This window comes from Theobroma umbraticum, unplaced genomic scaffold, assembly GCF_002168275.2.
Source record: "Theobroma umbraticum cultivar Fairchild unplaced genomic scaffold, ASM216827v3 scaffold_51.0, whole genome shotgun sequence".
NCBI classification, from domain to species: Eukaryota; Viridiplantae; Streptophyta; class Magnoliopsida; order Malvales; family Malvaceae; genus Theobroma; species Theobroma umbraticum.
This window is the reverse complement of record NW_018397260.1, coordinates 8,708,849-8,729,400: the sequence shown is the minus strand read 5'-3', so window position 1 is coordinate 8,729,400 and position 20,552 is coordinate 8,708,849. Positions and strand designations below refer to the sequence as shown.

Below are 20,552 nucleotides of genomic sequence, written 5' to 3'. Positions count from 1 at the left end.
CATCCAAGCTGAAATATGGCAAGGAGATGGTTTTCTTAGCTTACTCAATTTCTGCAAAAGCTAAGAATCTACTTCTGCATACTTGACTGCTAAGCTGTATCCACTACTACATAATTTTTGAAATATTAGAAAGCAACCGCAGAATAAACAAGTATTAATCTTGCCAGCCAAATTGGTTACTTAGTAGTGATATTTCTACCAGGAACTATATCTTCTCTGTAGTAGTTTGCTCTCACCTCTCTTATATGATAGCGGAAATGCTGACAATTTTTTTGGCATTTTGTGCAGAAATTTTTCAATTTGCTTTAGAGGGGAATGCACTTATGGCAATTGAACTGACCGAACAGCTGGCAACTAACTTACTAGAGAAAAATAAGGACTTGCATTTTGATCTTCTAAGTCTTCATTTCGTGGAGCTTGTATGCTCTAGGAAATGGTGAGAAATAGAACAGGGTATCTCCTCAATTTTTGAATAACAGGTATTTTATATATTTATTTTAAACAAATTCCTTTCTGTCGCAGCACAGAAGCTCTGGAATTTGCACAGATGAAGTTGGCCCCTTTTGATAAGGAGCAAAAATATGTTGAAAAGCTTGAAGTATGTTTCTAACTTAGCGTATTATTTTCATGCATCTAATCTATGTGTCAGATGGTGAAAGCCATTGCTTTTACTGCAGGATTTTATGGCTTTGCTTGCATATGAGGAACCAGAGAAATCTCCAATGTTTCACCTGCTTAGCTTGGAGTACCGGCAGCATGTTGCAGAGAGTTTAAATCGAGCAATTCTTGGTTTGTTAATTCTTATAGCTACTTCTTGCACCAGATTACCTTTTAGAATGCTGTGCCGATTCTTCCTATGGTTATCTGCTGTTTATTGTTACTCTATTTGATTAGTCTTTTCTTTTACATGTAACATTACATTTGTTTGATCTATCTGTTCTTATGTTGGGTCATGAATGATGTCAGCTCATGCAAACCATCCAAGCTATACAGCAATGGAAAGGCTGATACAACAAACAACGGTAGTTAGACAATGCTTAAACCAGGAACATGCGAAGGTAATACATAGAGATACTGCAACTTACGAATGTTCAGTCATTTACTGACATATATGTTGGTGTGGAAATTCTGTCTTGAATACCTAGTCCCAATGTAACGTTAAACTTGGGCTTGTAGGATGGGCCTCCGCCATTTTCTTTGAAGGATTTCCTGAAAAGCTGAACAGGGGAAAATTTGAAAGAATTTCTGGGCGAGAAACAAGTTAAGGCTGCTTTGTGCGGATGTGGTTTTGCTGTAAGGTTTGGTCGTGGTCGTGGATGACAATATAAACATTGCCCTGCATATCTGTAAAGGTTGTGACGCTGGGATACATGCTGAATGTTGATGCACTTGTTTGAAGTTTGCCTCTTTTCGTGAATGGCCTTTTAAAGCAGTGGATTTACAATGGGGCAACGTGGGGTAGGCTGCCCCCGCTGAAATCCTCAAAACTTTTTTTATAGTAACATGTAACTACCACTATCATGTAATTATGACTAGATGAAGAAAATTTTTTACTAATTTTGGTTTTGACTGGAATTCAATTTGTATCTTAAATTTGATTAGTGTTAATATTACATAACTTGTTATTTTTTGTATTATAAAAATAAATAATATTTAGTCTTTTGGTAAAAATAAAATAAAAACCAATAGCATTGTTGAGAGTGGGATTTGAACCCACGCCCTTTCGGACCAGAACCTTAATCTGGCGCCTTAGACCAACTCGGCCATCTCAACTTGCTGACCTTGGGGCGCAGTTTTCACTAGAGCATAGTACCACATAGTGAAGCTGCACTTCAATTTAACGATACAAAAGGAAAATATCTCCAGTCGACTCCGCTGCCGATCCGCCGAAAAAATCCACGCCTCTAACTCTGCCTGGATAATGTCATCTCTGGTTTCTCTACGGCTACCAACCTCCTCTCCTGCCTCACCCACGCCTTCCGAACGACAAACTCTTCTTCGGTCCCCTTCTCCCTATAACCACAAGCCCAAGGTGCGTCTTTCCAATTTCACTTCTCGGCTTCCTTTTCTATGAAACTTTTAGCGTCGGAGCCGAAACTGAAGCTACTTTGTTACTATCTTTTCACCTCGTCTCAAGCTGAACTCAATTCAGTAATTAAAAAAATTGTGATTAGACCTTGTGACCATTTCCCTTTTTTTTGTTTTCTTAAAAGAATTTTTGTAATTACTTTTGCTCGCCTTTCGTTTGCAGGCATAATTGGGAGTTAACCAGCCCAGGGAACTTGAGATACTGTGCAATTAAGTCCAGACTCACAAAACCCAAGGAGTCTCCTGCCACGAACCCCACTACTTTACTTAAAGAACCTCATAAGTATTTTGATCAAGTAATCATCACCGTCCGTTCTGGTGATGGCGGCCACGGTGCAATCCTTAGCATGCCTGGCCAACAAAGAGCTGCCAAGTCACAAGGGAGACATGAGAATAAAGAGAAGGCAAAGAAGAAACCCTCATACAAAAGGGATTTCGATGGTTCGCTTATCCTTCCAATGGGTGGTCATGGTGGAGATGTGGTGATTTATGCCGATGAAGGAAAAGACACATTATTGGAATTTCATAAGAAGAGCCGGTATAATGCAAAACGTGGTGGCAATGTTGATGCCATGGGCGTTTTGACTTCTCAATTGCGTGATGGTCTTGCTGCCCCGACTTTGCGTGTTCCTGTGCCTGTAGGTTTGTAAACATTTAGCTTTGCATATGGGGAAATTGAATATCAATTGTAAAACGTATCTAGGAGTAGATAAGGGCATACCATGAAGATGCACCCCTTCTTTTATGTTGTTTGCATGCCATGGTTACTACTTCAAGGGTATAAGCAAAATTTAAATCCTTTTAACTGCATGTTTTCTTATTGTGTGTATTGGTATGGCAGGCACAGTTGTGAAACGCAAACGAGGGAAGTTATTGGCTGACCTGGCGCAGCCTGGTGATGAAGTACTTGTTGCAAGGGGTGGTCAAGGTGGGGTAAGAACTAAGGAGTTAATACTTTAAAGCAAACGAAAGATTCAGATTAATTTGAAACTTAATGAATGGAGGTTAAGAAAATGGCGTTTTGCATTTTATCATCTGAGGCACGCAAGTTACGTTTTTTGTACTTTGATGCCTCTTCCTCTTTTCCACATTGACCTGTAAAGAAAATTCATAGTAATCTGAATATGATAGGCTTTCAGATTATTCACAATTCAAACAACTGCAATAATTTATAGATAATAACTAGGATTCCAATCTTGTTCTGTTTGATAGACCTCCTTTCTTTTGGCGGTTCTGTTCCTAAGCATGCTGTATAACTTGTATTCTCAATATCTGTCAGTAATTGACAATTTAATGTTCTTGCTTTTGTGGCAGATTAGCTTGTTAGAAATGCCGGCACACAGAAAGAAAAGGTTGATGTCTTTAACCAGTAACGTGATGAGAGATGATAGTGATAAGGTGCCCAAGAAGAAATCTTGTCCCTTACCATAGCAATATTAAACCCAATTGGTTGCTTAAATTATGTCTATACACGGTTTGTTATTGTTTACAAGGTGATACTTCTTTCTGTTTGTTATGTTAAAATTCATTTAAAATCTTTTTATTTATTTATTTTTTGCAGGTTTTAGTTGTTGGTCAGCCTGGAGAGGAGGTTAGTTTGGAGTTGATTCTTCGAGTTGTTGCCGATGTTGGGTTAGTTGTACGTATTGCATCCAATTATTTTCTTTTCATCGATGCATCTGTACATGATTCAATTTGTGTTTTCTTCGAAACTTGTGTTTGTGGTTAGGGAAGGAAGTTCATTGAAATTCTTTGTTATAGTTTATGAATTATCATTTAACTAAAATTTCATAGTTCTGTGGAATAGCGCATCAGATTCTCTATAAAAGTTCTATACTGATTTGAGTTGCAGGGGCTTCCTAATGCCGGCAAATCAACACTTCTGGCTGCCATTACACTTGCAAAACCAGATATTGCTGATTATCCTTTCACAACATTGATGCCAAACCTTGGGCGGCTTGATGGTGACCCTGCTTTAGGGGCAGGTAGATATTCATCTGAAGCAACGTTGGCAGATTTGCCTGGTCTTATAGAAGGTGCTCATCTGGGCAAGGTAATACATTTATGAGTCTTTTACATCTTGTTAAACAGCTTATTTTGGTTGCACTATTTCTAATTGAGACCTTTTCATTGTTCAGGGTCTAGGTCGCAATTTTTTGAGGCACTTGAGGAGGACACGTCTGTTGGTCCATGTTGTTGATGCATCAGCTGAGGACCCTTTGAATGACTACAGAACTGTCAGAGAGGTTTATCTCTTCCCTTGTTCATGTTTTATCTTTTCTTATTTTATATTTACTTTATTAAACATTGTTTTGTAGGCTTATTGATATCTTTTTCATTGATGGAATGATTTGTAGTTTCACTTGCATTAAATCATCACTGGGTCCTGTCAAATGCAAAAACATACATTGGGGACCTTTTATGGTATAAAGAGATCTGTTTTACTAATAAGTTGTAACTTTTATGGCATTCAGTGGTTCTTAAACAAATAGGAGGGCTAAAGTTTGTGTTTAGACGTCACTTGTGGCTGTTTAAAACATTTAATTGTCCTTTAAGTTATACTAACACTATTAGAGATAAGTCTTGCCTCAGCCACTATCAATGTCAAAAGATATCATGTCTCAAACTGAATTAATTGCAACTCATTTTCTGCTGCCCTTACTATAATCATTGTGATGTTGCAGGAATTAAGGATGTATAATCCTAATTACCTAGAACGACCGTTTGTTGTGGTGCTCAACAAGATTGACATTCCTGAGGTAGGTGGCTTAGTGATATGGCTCCTCTCTACTCTTGAAAGTTTGTGTCTAAGTGCCTTTAAGATTTATGTACGTAAAATGTCTGATCTTATCATTTCTTTTTTAATGAACTTTCATACCTGGTTATTACCTTAGGCAAGGGATAAGCTTCCGTTTTTAACTGAAGAAATCTTAAAGATTGGAAGTGATATAGTAAATTCTGAGTGGGGAAGGAGTTCTGAAGATGTAGTTCAATCATCACCCGCTGAAGGTGGTGAAGCAGATATAATATATTCAGTGATTTCTGATGAAGATAAAATTGATAGAGATATTGAGGACTACCCACGGCCCACTGCTGTTGTTGGTGTTAGTGTTTTGTAAGTTATTTTTTTCTTCTTAAACATTGTATTGCATCTCTAATGTCTTGGCTCATCAAAAGTTCCATCTTAATACTGCATTCTGAGGTCCAAAGTTGATCAAGCCCAACCACTCGAGCTTTGTTTTGCTTTCACTCTTCCAAGGACTTAAGCAGCCTAACTGGAAGTTGTTTTACTATTGAGCAGGAAAGGCATCGGAGTAAATGAAATGTTGAAGGAGATAAGGGCAGCCCTAAGGAAGTGTAGAGATTCAAATGAAGCATTGGAATTAAGTGCGAGATCATGAGAGCGATACAGTTGTGAATGTAACTAATCCTATCCACTCAGGACTTGAATTACCTGTGTGAAGCTTACCACAGATTTTCTTCTTGTCCATTGAATCCTGAAACAGTTTTGTCGTGCACACTATAAAGCTACAAGATCGACTCTCAAAAGCTCAGAACTGTCAGATTTTAGCGCTGCAGCTTCTGTGCTAAAGTTTTGGCTGTCTAGGATATGTATATGTCTACTCAGGTGCCTACTATCATCTTCTCTCCAATGGGATTTCTAAACTACAGATTAGACCAAATGATTGCTCCAGCTTAATGTGAGAACTGAGGGCCTAGATGAATGAGAAGGCTAGACCATTGTATCTTATACTATTATCTTTGAATTAGTATAATCATGGAGTTGCTACCTTTTGTCTTATATATCTTTGGTTCTTGTATTCTTTCTTTTCTCCTTGATATCTATGGAGTTTTGGGTTCAGCTTTCGGCCACATTGTGTTCAAGGCCGTTTTGGAGGGTGCTCCCATCACACTGCACCTCCTAAACGGCAGCACACCTAGATAAGACAAGCGGAAGCTGCTTCTGCTAAATCTAGGGCCATGCAACAACGGATTTAGACATGATCTTCATTTGAAATGTAGCTCTGCGTTCCAAGTTGGTCGTGATGGGCTGCTTGTCTTCCATTGAAAACGGTCCAAGAATTCAACTCTTCTATTTTTTCTTAAATAATCAGAATCAAGAGTGCCACTATTCATGAATAAGCCTCGAATTTACTTGCTATGATCCGTAACGCATGGTTTTTAATTCTTTTGGCTTTTGCAGGCGCAGCAAAGTGAGAAAAGAAGGTTGTCGCTATCCTGGGAAGTTTTTGATAAGACACGAAAATGGAGGTGGGGGCGCTTAGAATCTAGACAGAATAGAGTTAGAATGGAGACAACCGAGTTGAAACCTGAGCCCGTATCATAGTTTTGACTCGGGAAGATTCAGTGTACGAAGGGATCTTTATTGGGAAAGATTTCGCAGCATGGGCCCCATTGGTGCATGAATGCAAGGCCATTCTTACCTGGATCCACACTGACTTCCAAGCCCCACCTCGTCATTGTACTTGGGAACCCCCACGTTAGTCAAAACGCCATTTTCTAATCGTCATTTGTCATGTTTTCCTTTGAGGAACCTCCGCATGTTCTTATCTACAACCGATCGCTCAAACACGCCGTTCCCAATAGTAATTTGACCATTATCCATCCATTTCCTCCCCCCAGAATTTACAACATCAAAGTACATTCTCCCCCCCCCCCAACCCTCCTCTTTTTTTCGTATTACGTGTTTGCCACCTGAGCTTGTGTACAGACAAGAGGCTAGGCCAAGTGTGTCTATGAGAAATGAGATTGAGCTTTGCTGTCGACACGAGCGAACAAGTTCCCCATGCCAAGTATCATCCCAAACCCATCTTAAGACACGTTTCAGGGAAGCTTAATTACCACCATTGAGCTCTTATCCCCCTGTTCTGTCATATAAATACCATTACCCCCTTTCAAGCAATGTGCTTATCAATCACTTTTCTCAATTTTTAACTCCCTACCCCCTGGTTCTCTGTTTGGAACAATGTCAACATCACTCATGGGTGGCTTTGGGGAGAGAAAACAAATCAAGAAGCCTGCACAAGCAAGCTCGAGAAAAGGATGCATGAGAGGGAAGGGAGGTCCAGAGAATGCTCTCTGCACTTACAAAGGTGTTAGGCAGAGAACCTGGGGCAAATGGGTCGCTGAAATTCGTGAACCCAACCGTGGTGCTCGTCTATGGCTTGGAACTTTTGACACCTCTCATGAAGCTGCAATGGCTTACGATGCGGCCGCCCGTAAACTGTACGGCTCGGATGCCAAGCTCAACTTGCCAGAATTATGTGTCAACCCTCAGAATCCTCCTTCTTCAGCCAATACTCCAATTGCTCCAATAGGGAACCAGCCTCAAAGCGTGAATAATTCAGGTACGAGTTCATCAAATAGCCAAATTATAATGGCCAATGATGTAAAGCCAGTTTACAACAATGACTCAGTCATGTCTTTCCCCAACGAGAACATTGGTTCTCAAGGGAACCTGGCGGAGAACAATGCGAAATTTGGCCAGAATGAAGATGGAATTGATGGGTTCTGGGAGAATATGAGCGTGAACTTGCCTGTTCTAGACGACACCATTTGGACAGAAGCTGCCATGTCATTAGATTTCCCAGTGATGGATGATCCAGGCAGTTTTGCCGGCACCGTCGTGGATGCAACTGGCTGGGACGCCTTGCAGTCCCCGTGGTGCATGTAAAGCTAAGCTCTTAGCTATGTGGAACCGATAAGTCACACATAGTCTTTTGTGCATAAATGTGTAAATAGAATTATGCAGTGTCCTACTACTGTCTACACAAAATAGTAATAGCCACGAAAACCACATGGGTTTTTCTGGGCTTTCTGTAAATATCAGTCACGTGCTCTTCTAGCCAGCTTCCATGTCCGAGCGTATAATGTCTGTATAAATCAACATGTGCAACACGTGTTGTCCTCGAATAATATCATAGACTATCTTAGGACGTGGAAAATAGAAATTGTTTCATTGTCCACCAATAGCAGTAAGTATATATACATATATATGTCTTTCTCGTTTCTTGGTTTCTGTCAGGAATGGAAGGACAATCTAATATAATCAACTTCAAAGTTTGTATCCTCGCTCTCTGCAGGTGTAACAAATTTATCTTTGATATGCAAAGGAGTCTTAGGCTTCAGTGAAAAATGACGAAAAAAGGAAGAGAAAGAAGCTATGTTTGGCTAGAAACGTCTGCGGTCTTCTTGTGTCTCTCTGCTGTCAGCATGCGCAGTTTTTTAGCTTACTTCTATAGTTCTGTTCCGTTTTTTATTCCCTCAGAGGAGACACTGGTTCGGTGTTTCTTTTTTTTTTTTTCAAAAAAAGACAAAACGTCTGTTCACACACTACTATTATTAATAAATTACAGCTATATTTCTAGAGAAAGCTAAAGAAGTGGCTTGTCCAATCCAGCAGCCACCTAGAAGATTTGACAAGAGAAGCATAAAAGGCCAAAAAGAAATCATCCAGTGACTGATTAATACGAAGCTACAAAAGATTTTCCCAAGGGATTCCAGTATCTGTTGTGAAACCATAAAGAATCAGCTTCGGTAGCATGTCCATCTTGATTTCGATGCCAACTGAAGCACGCATGTGTCCTGTTCTTGACATCGAATATACCATGACCAAAACTGGCCTCCCGATAGGCTGAGAAGCTTGGCTGTGGTTCCACCATGCTGCTTAATCAGAGAGAGAATGATCAGTTAAGTTACTAGGATGTAATCAAGACCGAAGAAATTTTAAGGAGCAATCTACTGATAATAAGCATACCCTAACGCAGGTCCATCGTGATTTCCCCCATCTCCAATGGTTATGTAGACTGGTGCAGACTGGTCATTAACAGGAGTACACATTCCATTCACAATGTTGTAGGCAATGTTGGATACACGTTTCTGCAATGTGAAATATCAGGTCGTTAATTAACATGGTAAAGTTCGCTTTTCGAGGCACTAAAGCTATGCAGGTGCAGGGGACCTTAGTAGGGGGATTGCTGCTTCTGTAAAATAGCAGAAGCACTACACAGCTCTGTGAACATGGGCGGCCAATGCTTAATAACAATTTTTTAAAACAGATGGCACTTACGGATCGCTCATAGGCATGAACATGACCGGCAAATACAACATCTACTTTGTACTTGACAAACCATGACTCGTACACCACTCTCATGGTTTCTCCTTCCATGTAATGATGCGAATTACTATTATAAATTGGGCAATGCATGAGAACAATCAGCCATGGGGTCTCACTTCTATCCACTTTAGGTAGCTCATCACGTAGCCATTTGTATTGAGGAGTGGATTTGCCTGTTAGAAGCAAAATTGGAAACCAGCAGGATAAGATGATATCTCTTCACTCTGCACACATTTACATTAGCTATATTATTTGCAAGCCCCCTCTGACTGATCCAAATTATCTAGTTCATTATGATCATTTTGCTTGCTCAACGTTTAATTCCAGCATTTCATTCATAATATATCAGCTCGGTGAAGTTGTATACTTACCATATGCTGAGTAAGAGGACAAAACAAAGATGTAAGCTGAAGCTCTCTTGATCGAATACCATAAAGGAGATGTACTATGTGAAGACTCATATGGTACATAATATCGGTGTGTATATGGCTTAAAGGGTGTAGTTTCTCCCTGCAAAATAACCACAATTGTTAAGACTATTACAACCTTCTATGCCAAGCAAAGCAACATGTTTGTGCGACATGATATGGTGACATTCTGTCTTTAAGCCTAGCAAACAACATTGAGAAGCAGATTACAGTCAAATGGTTAGAGCTTTAAGATGGAAGATGCATCTAGTTGCAGTAAGTTTAAGTCTTCGATCATTTTTCATTTTTGGGTTTTTCCTTTCAAAGTGAAAAAGAGTTAAACCACATACAAGTTCCGGAGCAAAATCAAGTTCATGATTCCCCGCAGTCCAAATCCAAGGCTGATAAGCAGCATTCCTCTCTACAAATCTTCCCCATGTATCCCACCGGACATTATCATGGTATGGATAGTCATTTGAGTATGAGAGATCCCCCAAAAACAAGACCGTTTCCCCTTTCTTTGGATTTGATTCATAATGGGTGAGTGTAACATTTGAATCATGTGTTTGACCAAGATCCCCTGTTCGAAGTGCTCTAGAATTAAAATAAAAAATAAAACTACGCAAAAATCTGTGATGAAAACATGGATAAAATAAATGAAATGGGAAGGAATCTAAGTGAAAATTTGATAAGCCAAAAATATCTTATGGAAATTGTCAGTTTTGAATAGGATTTACCTATCAGGCCAAAAGTATAAGGAACATCGGGGCCAGCTCTTGGAGGAGTGATCAACCAGAATTGTCTGGTAGTGTTTCCTATTCCAACCTCATAGAAGTACTTGGTGTTATACTGCAAAAGTAAAATAAGCTCAAGTTACTAAATATCATCCATTTTCCAAGCAACAGATCCACATATTTCTCTCAAATTTGGGCTACAATGAATATCAAATCAACTATATTAAACTTGTTTAAGGTGGAAAACCTGATTAATAAAAGAAAAGAGGAAAAAGAATACCTCCAACTTATTGATGGTGCAATGATGAATGTAACCCGAAGTGTAATTGAAGAACTTATATCTGACAAAAGTTCCATCAGCACGATTCTTATGCTTGCTGTTTTCAGACCAGTATAGAACTGTATTGGAGCCAGGTTCATCAGGAGTTATCCAGGAGATGATCACTCCCCTCCCATCAGCATCTCCTTGTGTTATATGAACCTATAAATCCCACACAGTATATCAGAAACTATATATTTGAAGTTTAAACATCCATTAAAATGTTAGAAGATGCAAAAACAAAAACAAAAACTTAAATTCCAGGAACATATCTAGCAGCTAGCAGAGCACTACTATAGAATTCGAAGAAGAAACAAACATGCCTGCTGAGGTGCATTATAACCAGGAGGAACTTGGAAAACATCACTGTCAAGGGGCATATCAGGAGAATACTCTTTCCTCACAAAGCTACTAGTTATTCCTCCATTGCAGAAGTTAGATGCACTCAATATCAAACAAAGAAGACAAATAACAAAAGGGTCAAAGACTTTCAGCACGGCCATCTGAGACTGTCTTCAAGTCTTAAACATTGAATTGTAAATAGAGGTATAAACAGCTGACGTCTGATAACGAGATGAAGGGCTGAAATTATTGAAGTCCAGATACGGGAGCTGATGACGATTGAAAGGGAAAGGAGGTCACGTGACTCAATTTTTTATTTATGGTAAAGTTTAATCTTTTACTGATTACTGTTACCACAACAACAGTAATTCATTAGTTAGTTTGTGGTTGCTCAGTTAGTTGGTTGTTAGATACATCAGTTTACCATTTGCTCGACTTTTCAACATCTTCAGCTTCCAACTTACTGGAGTCTCTGGTTCATCTTGTGCCCTCTGCATAATTCTTTACAGTTATGAAATCTGGTGTTCGATTGAGACAGAAGTGCTTGTTGATGGTGGTGGTATACTGCCTTTCCACAAAATGGATAAACTGTGTAATTATTCAACAGATAAGATAAGATCAACTGAAGAGATTTGTAAGTGGGCCAACCACCATCCAACTTTTACCTTGAAAAAGCATGAATTAAAAACAGATAACTCATTTTTCTTTATGATAACAAGGTCTGCTCTCCCAGTCCTAGGGACCAGATGCGCACTTGTAGCACAAGGAAATGAATTCATTAAGACCCGGGGTTCGTTTAGTTTAGTATTAAAACATGATAATCATAATGATAAGCACAAGTAACCAATGAAATATCTCATGGACGGTCCAGCCTTCTGCAGTGCGGCCAATGACAACATTTATATGATAAGACAGAAGTCTTGTCCACTCACTTTTTCTTTAATCTTTCGTCTTAATGTAATGTCTTATTTCTACTCATTTAACAATATTAAACTTTAAAATTTTGATAAAAATGATACAAAAATTTATTAATTTAAAAAATAAATATATATTTTTTAAAACTTTAACATGATTAATAAAAAATAAAAAAATTAAAATATTTTTTATTTTTATTTATTTTTTTAAAAAATAACTTAACTTTTAAAACCATCTCATCAGATTAGAGGCATTACGTTCCCCTAATAACTTTAATAATTAAAATTACAAATCTAACAACACATATTCTTTTAAAACAAAATATTTATTTTTCAAATCAATAAATTTTTATATAATTTTAATTAAAATTTAAAATTTTTTAGATATTTTACTCAAAAAAGAAACAAAAAAACCATCAAACATCAACCATGTCAAGATTCACCACTACTCCAGATTTGGACGGTTGATCTCCAGTGGCGTAAGGAATGATGAACAAGAACCCAAGTGTCGCATTCAGTGAGCAAATCCTACCACCCAAATATGTGTTCCCAAAGTTCTCCAGGTGGAGATTGGCATTCCATACATCTGCCGAAAGTGAGGCCTTGGGTCTAGTCTCGGCATCCGAACGAGGCCAAGGACAGCAAGTGTCCATGTCTCCTCATCCTCAAAAACCTTTCTTTTAACTGGTCCATCTTTTCAGAAAAAGCATCCTGTGATCTGTAAAGGCCCCTGTCAGTCGCAAGTCGACAAAATTTTCAATATTAAGATGGTGGGACTATAATTCACCCACAAAACGAAGTTATGTAGTATAGGGATTCTACAATGTTTAGCTGTATGCAGATTTATTACAATCAATTCAATGGAATAGAATTCCTGGGGTATTTTCCCGATCTCACAACCTGCCAGGTTTTCTTCGATTTTCAGCCATTTATTCCCAGCATTTTACGTTTATTGGCAGTGAAAACTTTCAAAATACCTTGAATGCTATAATTTGGATAACAAGCTAAAGCAACGCAGGGTAAATCTTGAATAGTTGCATTTTCCATGTCTATCAATGTAGTTCTAATCATAGTTTGGCTACATGTAGTCCTCTGAAACGCTCCAATATCTGTTATGAAACCAAAGGGAATCAGCTTCCACAGCATAACCGTCTTGGTTCCTATGCCAGCTGAAGTAAGCATGAGTTCTGTTCTTTATATCAAATATTCCATGACCAAAACTGGCTTCTCGAAAAGCTGAGTAACTTGGCTGCGGCTCCGTCATCCTGTTCAATCAGACCAACAGTTTTACAATGATAATCACCAAGAAAATGCTGATTTAAAGTAGACAAAAACCGAAGCCAGGTTGCATACTCTGTCACCAATCCTTCCAGATTTCCTCCATCTCCGATGGTTATGTAAACTGGAGCAGATAGATCACTTATGGGAGTGCACAATCCATTAACAACATTATATGCGATATTTGATATGCGATCCTGAAGTGTAAAAGTATTTGAGTGTTAGAAAATGTTCAAATTAAAGACATGTGACTGTCAGATTATGAATGGAACCATGGAAAGACAAAATATAATGTGTTTAAAGGAGAAAACACCTTTACCACAATAACTTGCTAAGTTATTTGTACAAGTGGCATTACTGAATGAGGATGTGAACTTACAGATCTTTCATAGGCATGAACATGTCCAGCAAATACAACATCAACCTTGTGCTGCACGAACCATGGCTCATAAATTACTCTCATGGATTCCCCTTCCATGTAATGATGTACATAACTGCTGTAAAAAGGACAATGCATAAGAACAATGAGCCATGACGTCTCTGTCCTGTTCACTTTTTGAAACTCCTTTTGGAGCCATTTGTACTGAGGTGTATAAATAGCTGCAATGAACATTTTAAGTAGATCATTGAGAAAATTCCAAATGTCTTCATCTGCTACATAACATACAAACAGTTCAAACTAGATGCTAAACCTTATCTTCAACATGTTAAGGTGTCTTTTACTATGACTTCTAGGTTGTTTTAATAGGAATCAGGGGGCACTGGGCAGACAACCATGGCACTGACCTTCTCTCATGAAGTGTAATTGGCTATGGAAATTAGGTGACTGACCATTTAATTTAGTGAAAAATCTACTAAAATGAAAGTGAAGTATCAGGTAAATGGCATGTCATTTTTTCATCATATTGTCAAATGATCTAGGTCTGTGATTAACAATGCGGATTCACAATGTGTCCTAGACAGACATTGTGGCAAACAAGACCTTAATCCTTGTCATTAGTCATAAATCGTCAGGCATGTTTGTCAACCCATAAAATAAGTTAAAAGTAAAATTAATACCATAAGCTGCGTAAGAAGACATGACAATGATATGTGCTGAAGCTCTCTTGATGGAGTACCAGAGAGGAGATGTACTCCCTGATGCTTTATAGGGTACATGATAACGGTGTAAATAGGGCTTGAAAGGTATATCTTCCCCCTGAAACAAAATCGCCAGTACTTCATTAATCGACTACTGATATCATGGTTTTGGTGTAAGTTAAGTCAAGCATTAATTGAAAAGGGAGAATGCAGGAAGTTGCTTACAATTTCAGGAAGAAAATCAATTTCGTGATTTCCTGCAGTCCATATCCAAGGTTGATATGCAGCATTTCTCTCTATAAACCTTCCCCAGGTATCCCATCTCGAGTTGTCATGAAGTGGATAGGCATCTGCATAGGAGAGGTCTCCCACAAACAACAGTGTCTGTCCTTTTTCTGGGTTTAACTCATAATGGGTAAGTGTTCTATTTGAATCATGAGTTTGCCCAAGGTCCCCTGTTTAAATGCATGAGAGAGTAAGGCCAGGATAGCATCCCTCATGAGAAAATTTGAGACGGAAAAATCACTTCAACAATTTACTTTATGGCTTAAATCCTTCCTACCAAGCACATTTTGTACAAATTTAGCAATTTCTAGAAAATGTTTCCATCCAAAAAGGTGGAATAAGGGAAAACAATGAGCATATTAAGCTTGAAGAAGAAAAGAGATTTGAATTGTCTGGCTATGAAGTGTTAAAGCTTTGCAAATTACAACGTATTCAAACAGATATTTTAACAATAGGTTCTGAAAACAAATAATTAAAATACCTATGAGGCCAAAAGTGTATGGTACATCAGGGCCAACTTGAGGGGGAGTTCTAAACCAGAATTCTCTTGACGTGTTCCCAATCCCGACTTCATAGTAATACTTGGTATCAGACTGCAAAGGCAATGAGATTAGCTTGAGAAGTAGAATCTAATCTATAGATTTTAAAGTTTAAACCATGTATTATGAAAAGAAAGACTGTAAAAATTAAGCTGGCTAGCAACCTCTGAAAACAAATCACAAGGGCTACAAACCTCCAAATTCGTTATGGTGCAATGGTGGATGTAACCAGAAGTGTAATTAAAGTATTTGTAAGTAAGAACAATGCCTTCTGCTTGGCGTTTGAGTTCACTGTTTTCACCCCAGTAAAGGACTAAATTTGAACCAGGTTCATCTGGTGTAACCCAGGAGACGATCACACCCTTCCCCAGATAGTCCCCTTGTGTTATATGAACCTTCAATTGTGTCATCACATAAATATCAGAAGACAACATCTGATCAAAATTGATTAACCACCTACCTTAGCATTATACAATGATTTAACACAATTAACAACCATAAAAGCCAGAGACCTGGAGCTAAGTAGCTGCTACATAATTGGGTTCATTCCTAATCTATCCATTTCCCCAGAACTTCAGCCTTCCAATTTTGCAGTAGAAACAATATAAAGACACGGGATTAATGCTATGTTTACTCTTTCTTTGAAAAATTCAATTCTATTCGGAGATAAACAGAGTAATTAATCGTTCCTAGAGTTGACCAACCTACTACACACTACATAAGATTATATATTAAAGGACAAGTTTCTTAATGAAAAATCACACCTGTTGCGGAGCATTGTAACCTGGAGGAATTCGGAACACATCACTGTCCAGTGGCATATCATGAGACAACTGATCATTCCTGACGAAACTGCTGGTTCTTCCACCATTACAAACCTCAGCTACACTAAAAATCAAGCCCACCACAATCACCAAGGCAAAACTGGCACAATCCCACCTCGCAACCATCTCTAATTCCAATCCAGTGTCTTAGAAGAAGAAGATGACACCCGAAGTCTAAGAAGAAAATGAAGATGAGAATATTCACAGTTGGATACGAATCTAAAGTCTACTTCTTCATTGCCACGTTTCAGATATCAAAGTCTTCCCTGAGTACGAAACAACGAATGAGAGACAGCGTTTGTTCGGAGTTAATCCCAGTAATGAGAAACTGATGGCGAAACGATAGACCGATAGTAGATTAAAAGAAGGCAAAACAACGAGTCAAAACGGGGATATGATTGGTAAGTTGGGAACAGGCCACGTGCGATTATTGATCCTGTGCTCTCTTCAGAAAGCCAGCGTCACCTGTCACTCTCGCTGACACGAAACCCTATTTGCCCATTTCTCCATGCAGTTGAATTTCTATTTAAAGACAGACGGAATATCCATCTTTGGGTGCGAATATAGTGAATAATTAACCATTAGGAAGAAAAGAAAAACTTCAAATTCATTTAGTAATTTACGAATTTACTAAGCACAACCAGATCTTTTAATTGGTACATGGACAGAAACAGAAGCTTGAAGTTTCGCTAACAGCTAGTTTCCTTCTGTCCGGACACATAAGCGGAATGACAGGAACAATGAAAGCTAGCAACAAGGGCTTAGGGCTTAGGCTCAGTTAAGTATCCTAACTTATGGCCTAATCTCATGTTCTAATCTCGTGAGTATATATGCAACAGGCCCAAACAGGCTAATCCATGTCCTGTAAGAACAATAAGAAAGACAAAAAAAAAAAAAAGGTAGCAGAGAACTTATTATAGGACCGAGTTTGACCTGATCAGACCAAGAGACTCTTGTCGGCAACGAATCGTACCAGAAAATGGTAGGCGGCAGCTTGAATGATTCACACAAGATTTCAAGGTTTGCTCATATAAACAATACCTTCATCGTGAGTATCTAAGCCTTGCCTCAGCGTGTTGCACTTTAGTTTAACCACACGTGGAAGTTGCAGAAATCCAGGAAATGAAGTGACCCGAGTTAAAGTATTACTATACTATCTTTTCTATTGCCGGCGACAAACCATTGTCCCATAAGTTCAAGCACAAACTTAATTGGAAACGTCAAAAGCAAACCATTCAAACTTTTACGTCAGGACAAGTACATACTTTCTTTTGCTAGGCAAATTGGTCTCTTATTTATACCAGAACTCAAATTAAGATATCCTTACCAGAATTGATGTTATAGCCTTTACCTGAGAGCAGAAGTTACAGAACAGTTTGATTTTTTGGATGGAAATAACCGAACCTGGGGTAGACCCGTTTGAGAAGTCCATTTTTCAGCCTTCTATGGAGCAATTTGTTGAGGAGACGAAGCAGAATCATGAGAAGGTAATTTGTTGGTTTGAACTTGAACAGAATCTTTTGCGCAATCTTTACACTTAGTTGAAATCACTTGGGGTAAATGTCTTGCAGGAAGACATTGTATCATCGGCCACATTGGTGAGCAATGGATGCGTGGATATCAGAGGGAGAGTTGCAGATAAGCAAACAACTGGAGGATGGAAGGCAGCTCCATTTATCATAGGTATTGACCAGGAACTAGCCACGGACATCTTGGTACTTCACAATATTATGTGGAAATTTGTTTATGAATAGGATGTTGGTCATTGGTGATTCTTTTCTCTGGTTGTAGTGAATGAGGTTGCGGAGAGATTAGCATTTTTTGCAATAGCAGTGAACATGGTGGCTTATCTGGTTTTCGAATACCACCAGTCGCTTCCATCTGCTGCCACTCACGTGACCGATTGGATTGGAGCTGCCTACGTTCTAACTCTACTTGGAGCATTTCTCGCCGATGCTTATTTGGGTCGATTCTTAACGATTATCATCTTTTCTTGCATATATGCAGTGGTAAGTAGCATTTTTGTATTGATGTTTACCATTCTATTTGCACTCCAAATCCCAGTTTATGTACATATATAGATTCCATCTAACCTCAGAAAGAATTGAAAGCAACACACTGAAAGGTGCCTAGATTCTGAAGTCAGAGAAGAAGTTAAATGGATATTGAACTGGATGACGGGTTACCTCTCCTCTGTTTAGTCCTTGGAAACGCTTAGATAATCTGTTGGGCTAGATCACCCAGTCAGAAGTCTTACACATGGGCCTATATGGGCTAAAGTCATAGTTAAGAGACCAAGATAATTGCTTAATGCCCAATTAGCAGCAGTAGTCCATCATGGATCTGCTCGGTGTTGGACCATATAATCTACAAGCCCTGTTTCCTTTTTTTTCTCAGGGAATGGTCTTGTTGACGCTCTCGGCCTCCATAGACAGCCTACGTCCCTCCATGCACGGCCAGACCATGCACAAAAGCAACCGACAACCAATCAGCTTTTCTCTTCGTTGCACTGGCTCTTATAGCCCTTGGAACTGGCGGTATCAAACCATGCGTTTCGTCCTTTGGAGCAGACCAATTCGACGAAGCTGATGAAAAAGAAGTCCAGAAGAAATATTCGTTCTTCAACTGGTTCTTCTTCGCCATTAACATGGGCGCCCTCTTGGGTATCACACTATTGGTTTATATACAAGACAAGAAAGGATGGGGCTGGGGTTTTGGAGTTCCTACTGTGGCTATGGTTTGCTCTATTGTCATCCTAGGTGCCGGAATACCTTGTATCGTTACCAAAAGCCCATGGGAAGCCCTTTCACAAGGTTTCTTCAGGTTATCGTGGTTTCTGTGAGGAACCATTTTAAAGGGGTTGGATTAGGACGTGAAGCTGTCCTATATGAGGTCAATACACAAGAGTCTGATATTTTTGGTGCTCGAAAACTTGCTCAAACCAAACAATACAGGTAATTAATGCTCCTTCCGTCTCATATATTAATTTGAGATAAAATTAATATATATGCAAACAATACTGTAGAGACCATCCTGATGACCTGTTGTTGAAAATTACTTTAAGATTTTACTTAAATTATTAGTAAATTGGCCTTTACAGGTTCTTGGACAAGGCAGCAGTGGTTACAGATCCTGAGGGTAACATTAAAAATCGCTGGAGACTCTGCACAGTAACTCAAGTAGAAGAATTCAAGTCCTTCATCAGAATACTCCCTGTATGGGCATCAACAATAGCTCTTTCCATCTCATTTGCCCAACTCTCAACCTTCTTTATCAGCCAAGCCACCATCATGGACCGAAAGCTAGGTCCCAACTTCACGATTCCAGCAGGTTCAGTCCCTGTCTTCAGCGCCATCAACGCCCTCCTACTAGTCCCTATCTACGAGAGATGGATGGTCCCAATCCTACGCAAACGCACCGGTCATCACCGTGGCATTACATCCTTACAACGAATGGGTGTTGGCCTATTTATATCAATCTTCGCTTTGGCGTCAGCAGCTTTGGTAGAAAAGAAACGCCGTGACCATCCTAAACCATCGTCCATGAGCGTGTTTTGGTTGCTCCCGCAGTTTTTCTTAATAGGCAGTGCAGAGGTCTTCACTTATGTGGGACAACTGGAATTCTTTTACGATGAAGCGACTGATGGGACGAGAAGCATAAGCAGTGCAATGTTTCTCAGTGAGATTGGAATAGGGAGTTGGCTAAGCACTGCATTTGTGAAAATCATTGAGCGTGCAACTGGTGGGGATCAGAAAGGATGGCTGAGAAATGATCTTAACAAAAGCAGGCTGGATTATTTCTACTGGATATTGACTGCAATCAATGCTGTTAATTTCTTGGATTACTTGTGGGTGGCTTGGCGATACAAGGGAAAGAATGGCCTCGGGGGGAGTGCCAGGGTCAAGACCATGGCCGAGCCCGCTGGTGATGACAGAGGGGAGTTTCAAAGCGTGGTGTTGTGAAATCCAAGCAAGAAAAATCACTTCCATTCATCTATGGTTTTTTCTTAATTATTGAAAAACTTATGATGTCTGACTAATTTCACTATGCAGATGAACCCCATTGATTTTTTTTTCTGATATAATACAATTTCCTTGTACTGCTAAAGATTTCCAATTTTCATAATGAAAAGCTAATAAACAGTTTGAGTCGATGGAAGTTAAAACGTAGTATAACCATAACCTGTTTTGGGGGGTCAAGACACGCCTAATTATACAAGTACATGATGAAAATACAGCGGAGCAGGCATCTCCCTAATGCAAGCAAAGGACTTTTTTTCACTTTATATTCATTAGACTGGCAAGAAAAGTTCAGAACTACGAACAAATTTGCAATTAGGACAATTCCGTTGAGACAAAAATCTTGTTTGGACTAGAAAGACTGATTACTTAAAGACACAAAGGTGAGGAAAACATAAAAGAGAATGAAAGAAAATGATGCCATATGCCATTCACATCATTAAAGGCTAAAGCACCAGATTAATAAAGAAAACAATTCGCTTTTGCAAAAGTGTAAATGTGATAATTGGATATTCTAATGATGCCAATCTTCTTTAATGAAGCCTTAATCTTGGGATCTGTTCGTCTAGCATTAATTCTGACGTC

The 20,552-nt window shown here is 39.0% G+C and overlaps 6 protein-coding genes and 1 non-coding gene across 11 annotated transcripts in view; 4 read left to right on the top strand and 3 right to left on the bottom strand.

Moving 5' to 3' along the window:
- LOC110416478 (LisH and RanBPM domains containing protein) overlaps positions 1 to 1,650 on the top strand; it is a 3,312-nt gene extending 1,662 nt beyond the window's left edge. For both annotated transcript variants that reach the window (XM_021428479.2, XM_021428480.2), the window contains exons 3-7: positions 289 to 436; positions 523 to 598; positions 678 to 789; positions 967 to 1,058; positions 1,177 to 1,650. In XM_021428479.2, coding sequence (XP_021284154.1) covers positions 289 to 436; positions 523 to 598; positions 678 to 789; positions 967 to 1,058; positions 1,177 to 1,221 — 473 coding nt within the window. In that variant the 3' untranslated portion in view covers positions 1,222 to 1,650. The remainder of the gene's footprint in view (positions 1 to 288; positions 437 to 522; positions 599 to 677; positions 790 to 966; positions 1,059 to 1,176) is intronic.
- A 42-nt stretch (positions 1,651 to 1,692) lies between these two features.
- Positions 1,693 to 1,773, bottom strand: TRNAL-AAG (transfer RNA leucine (anticodon AAG)). The gene has a single exon. It is a non-coding gene; the product is annotated as a tRNA-Leu (tRNA).
- A 92-nt stretch (positions 1,774 to 1,865) lies between these two features.
- On the top strand, positions 1,866 to 5,911 carry LOC110416475 (putative GTP-binding protein OBGC2). 2 transcript variants are annotated; one of them, XM_021428475.2, is made up of 10 exons: positions 1,866 to 2,032; positions 2,252 to 2,730; positions 2,930 to 3,021; positions 3,403 to 3,486; positions 3,650 to 3,727; positions 3,941 to 4,141; positions 4,227 to 4,334; positions 4,773 to 4,847; positions 4,983 to 5,203; positions 5,390 to 5,911. In XM_021428475.2, exons 2-10 carry the CDS (start codon positions 2,436 to 2,438, stop codon positions 5,487 to 5,489), a joined length of 1,254 nt encoding a protein of 417 aa, XP_021284150.2. In that variant the 5' UTR covers positions 1,866 to 2,032; positions 2,252 to 2,435; the 3' UTR covers positions 5,490 to 5,911. The 2 variants fall into 2 exon arrangements, with proteins under 2 accessions (XP_021284150.2, XP_089639809.1); XM_089783683.1 differs by lacking the exon at positions 1,866 to 2,032 and having other exon boundaries at positions 2,703 to 2,726.
- Positions 5,912 to 6,823: 912 nt separating this feature from the next.
- On the top strand, positions 6,824 to 8,284 carry LOC110416480 (dehydration-responsive element-binding protein 2D-like). Its single transcript, XM_021428481.2, has one exon. It carries the CDS (start codon positions 7,076 to 7,078, stop codon positions 7,781 to 7,783), a length of 708 nt encoding a protein of 235 aa, XP_021284156.1. The 5' UTR covers positions 6,824 to 7,075; the 3' UTR covers positions 7,784 to 8,284.
- Positions 8,285 to 8,430: 146 nt separating this feature from the next.
- LOC110416476 (purple acid phosphatase-like) lies at positions 8,431 to 12,147 on the bottom strand. Of its 2 annotated transcripts, XM_021428476.2 has the most exons (9): positions 11,453 to 12,147; positions 11,010 to 11,297; positions 10,648 to 10,848; positions 10,371 to 10,482; positions 9,984 to 10,213; positions 9,598 to 9,736; positions 9,179 to 9,399; positions 8,867 to 8,988; positions 8,431 to 8,772 (listed from the first exon to the last, which is right to left on the bottom strand). In XM_021428476.2, exons 2-9 carry the CDS (start codon positions 11,187 to 11,189, stop codon positions 8,574 to 8,576), a joined length of 1,404 nt encoding a protein of 467 aa, XP_021284151.1. In that variant the 5' UTR covers positions 11,190 to 11,297; positions 11,453 to 12,147; the 3' UTR covers positions 8,431 to 8,573. The 2 variants fall into 2 exon arrangements, with proteins under 2 accessions (XP_021284151.1, XP_089639808.1); XM_089783682.1 differs by having other exon boundaries at positions 11,010 to 12,147.
- Positions 12,148 to 12,389: 242 nt separating this feature from the next.
- Positions 12,390 to 16,451, bottom strand: LOC110416477 (purple acid phosphatase-like). Of its 2 annotated transcripts, XR_002445171.2 has the most exons (9): positions 15,889 to 16,451; positions 15,319 to 15,519; positions 15,067 to 15,178; positions 14,526 to 14,755; positions 14,280 to 14,418; positions 13,600 to 13,820; positions 13,296 to 13,417; positions 12,920 to 13,207; positions 12,390 to 12,660 (listed from the first exon to the last, which is right to left on the bottom strand). XR_002445171.2 is itself a non-coding variant. In XM_021428478.2 (8 exons), exons 1-8 carry the CDS (start codon positions 16,072 to 16,074, stop codon positions 13,021 to 13,023), a joined length of 1,398 nt encoding a protein of 465 aa, XP_021284153.1. In that variant the 5' UTR covers positions 16,075 to 16,450; the 3' UTR covers positions 12,696 to 13,020. The 2 variants fall into 2 exon arrangements, 1 of the variants encoding a protein (XP_021284153.1); XM_021428478.2 differs by lacking the exon at positions 12,390 to 12,660 and having other exon boundaries at positions 12,696 to 13,207; positions 15,889 to 16,450.
- An 873-nt stretch (positions 16,452 to 17,324) lies between these two features.
- Positions 17,325 to 19,931, top strand: LOC110417215 (protein NRT1/ PTR FAMILY 8.2-like). Its single transcript, XM_021429451.1, is given in 7 exon segments — positions 17,325 to 17,435; positions 17,520 to 17,631; positions 17,740 to 17,957; positions 18,346 to 18,389; positions 18,391 to 18,719; positions 18,722 to 18,902; positions 19,049 to 19,931. Coding segments are annotated over 7 exon segments (1,845 nt in total). The 5' UTR covers positions 17,325 to 17,336; the 3' UTR covers positions 19,911 to 19,931.
- Positions 19,932 to 20,552: the final 621 nt, after the last annotated feature.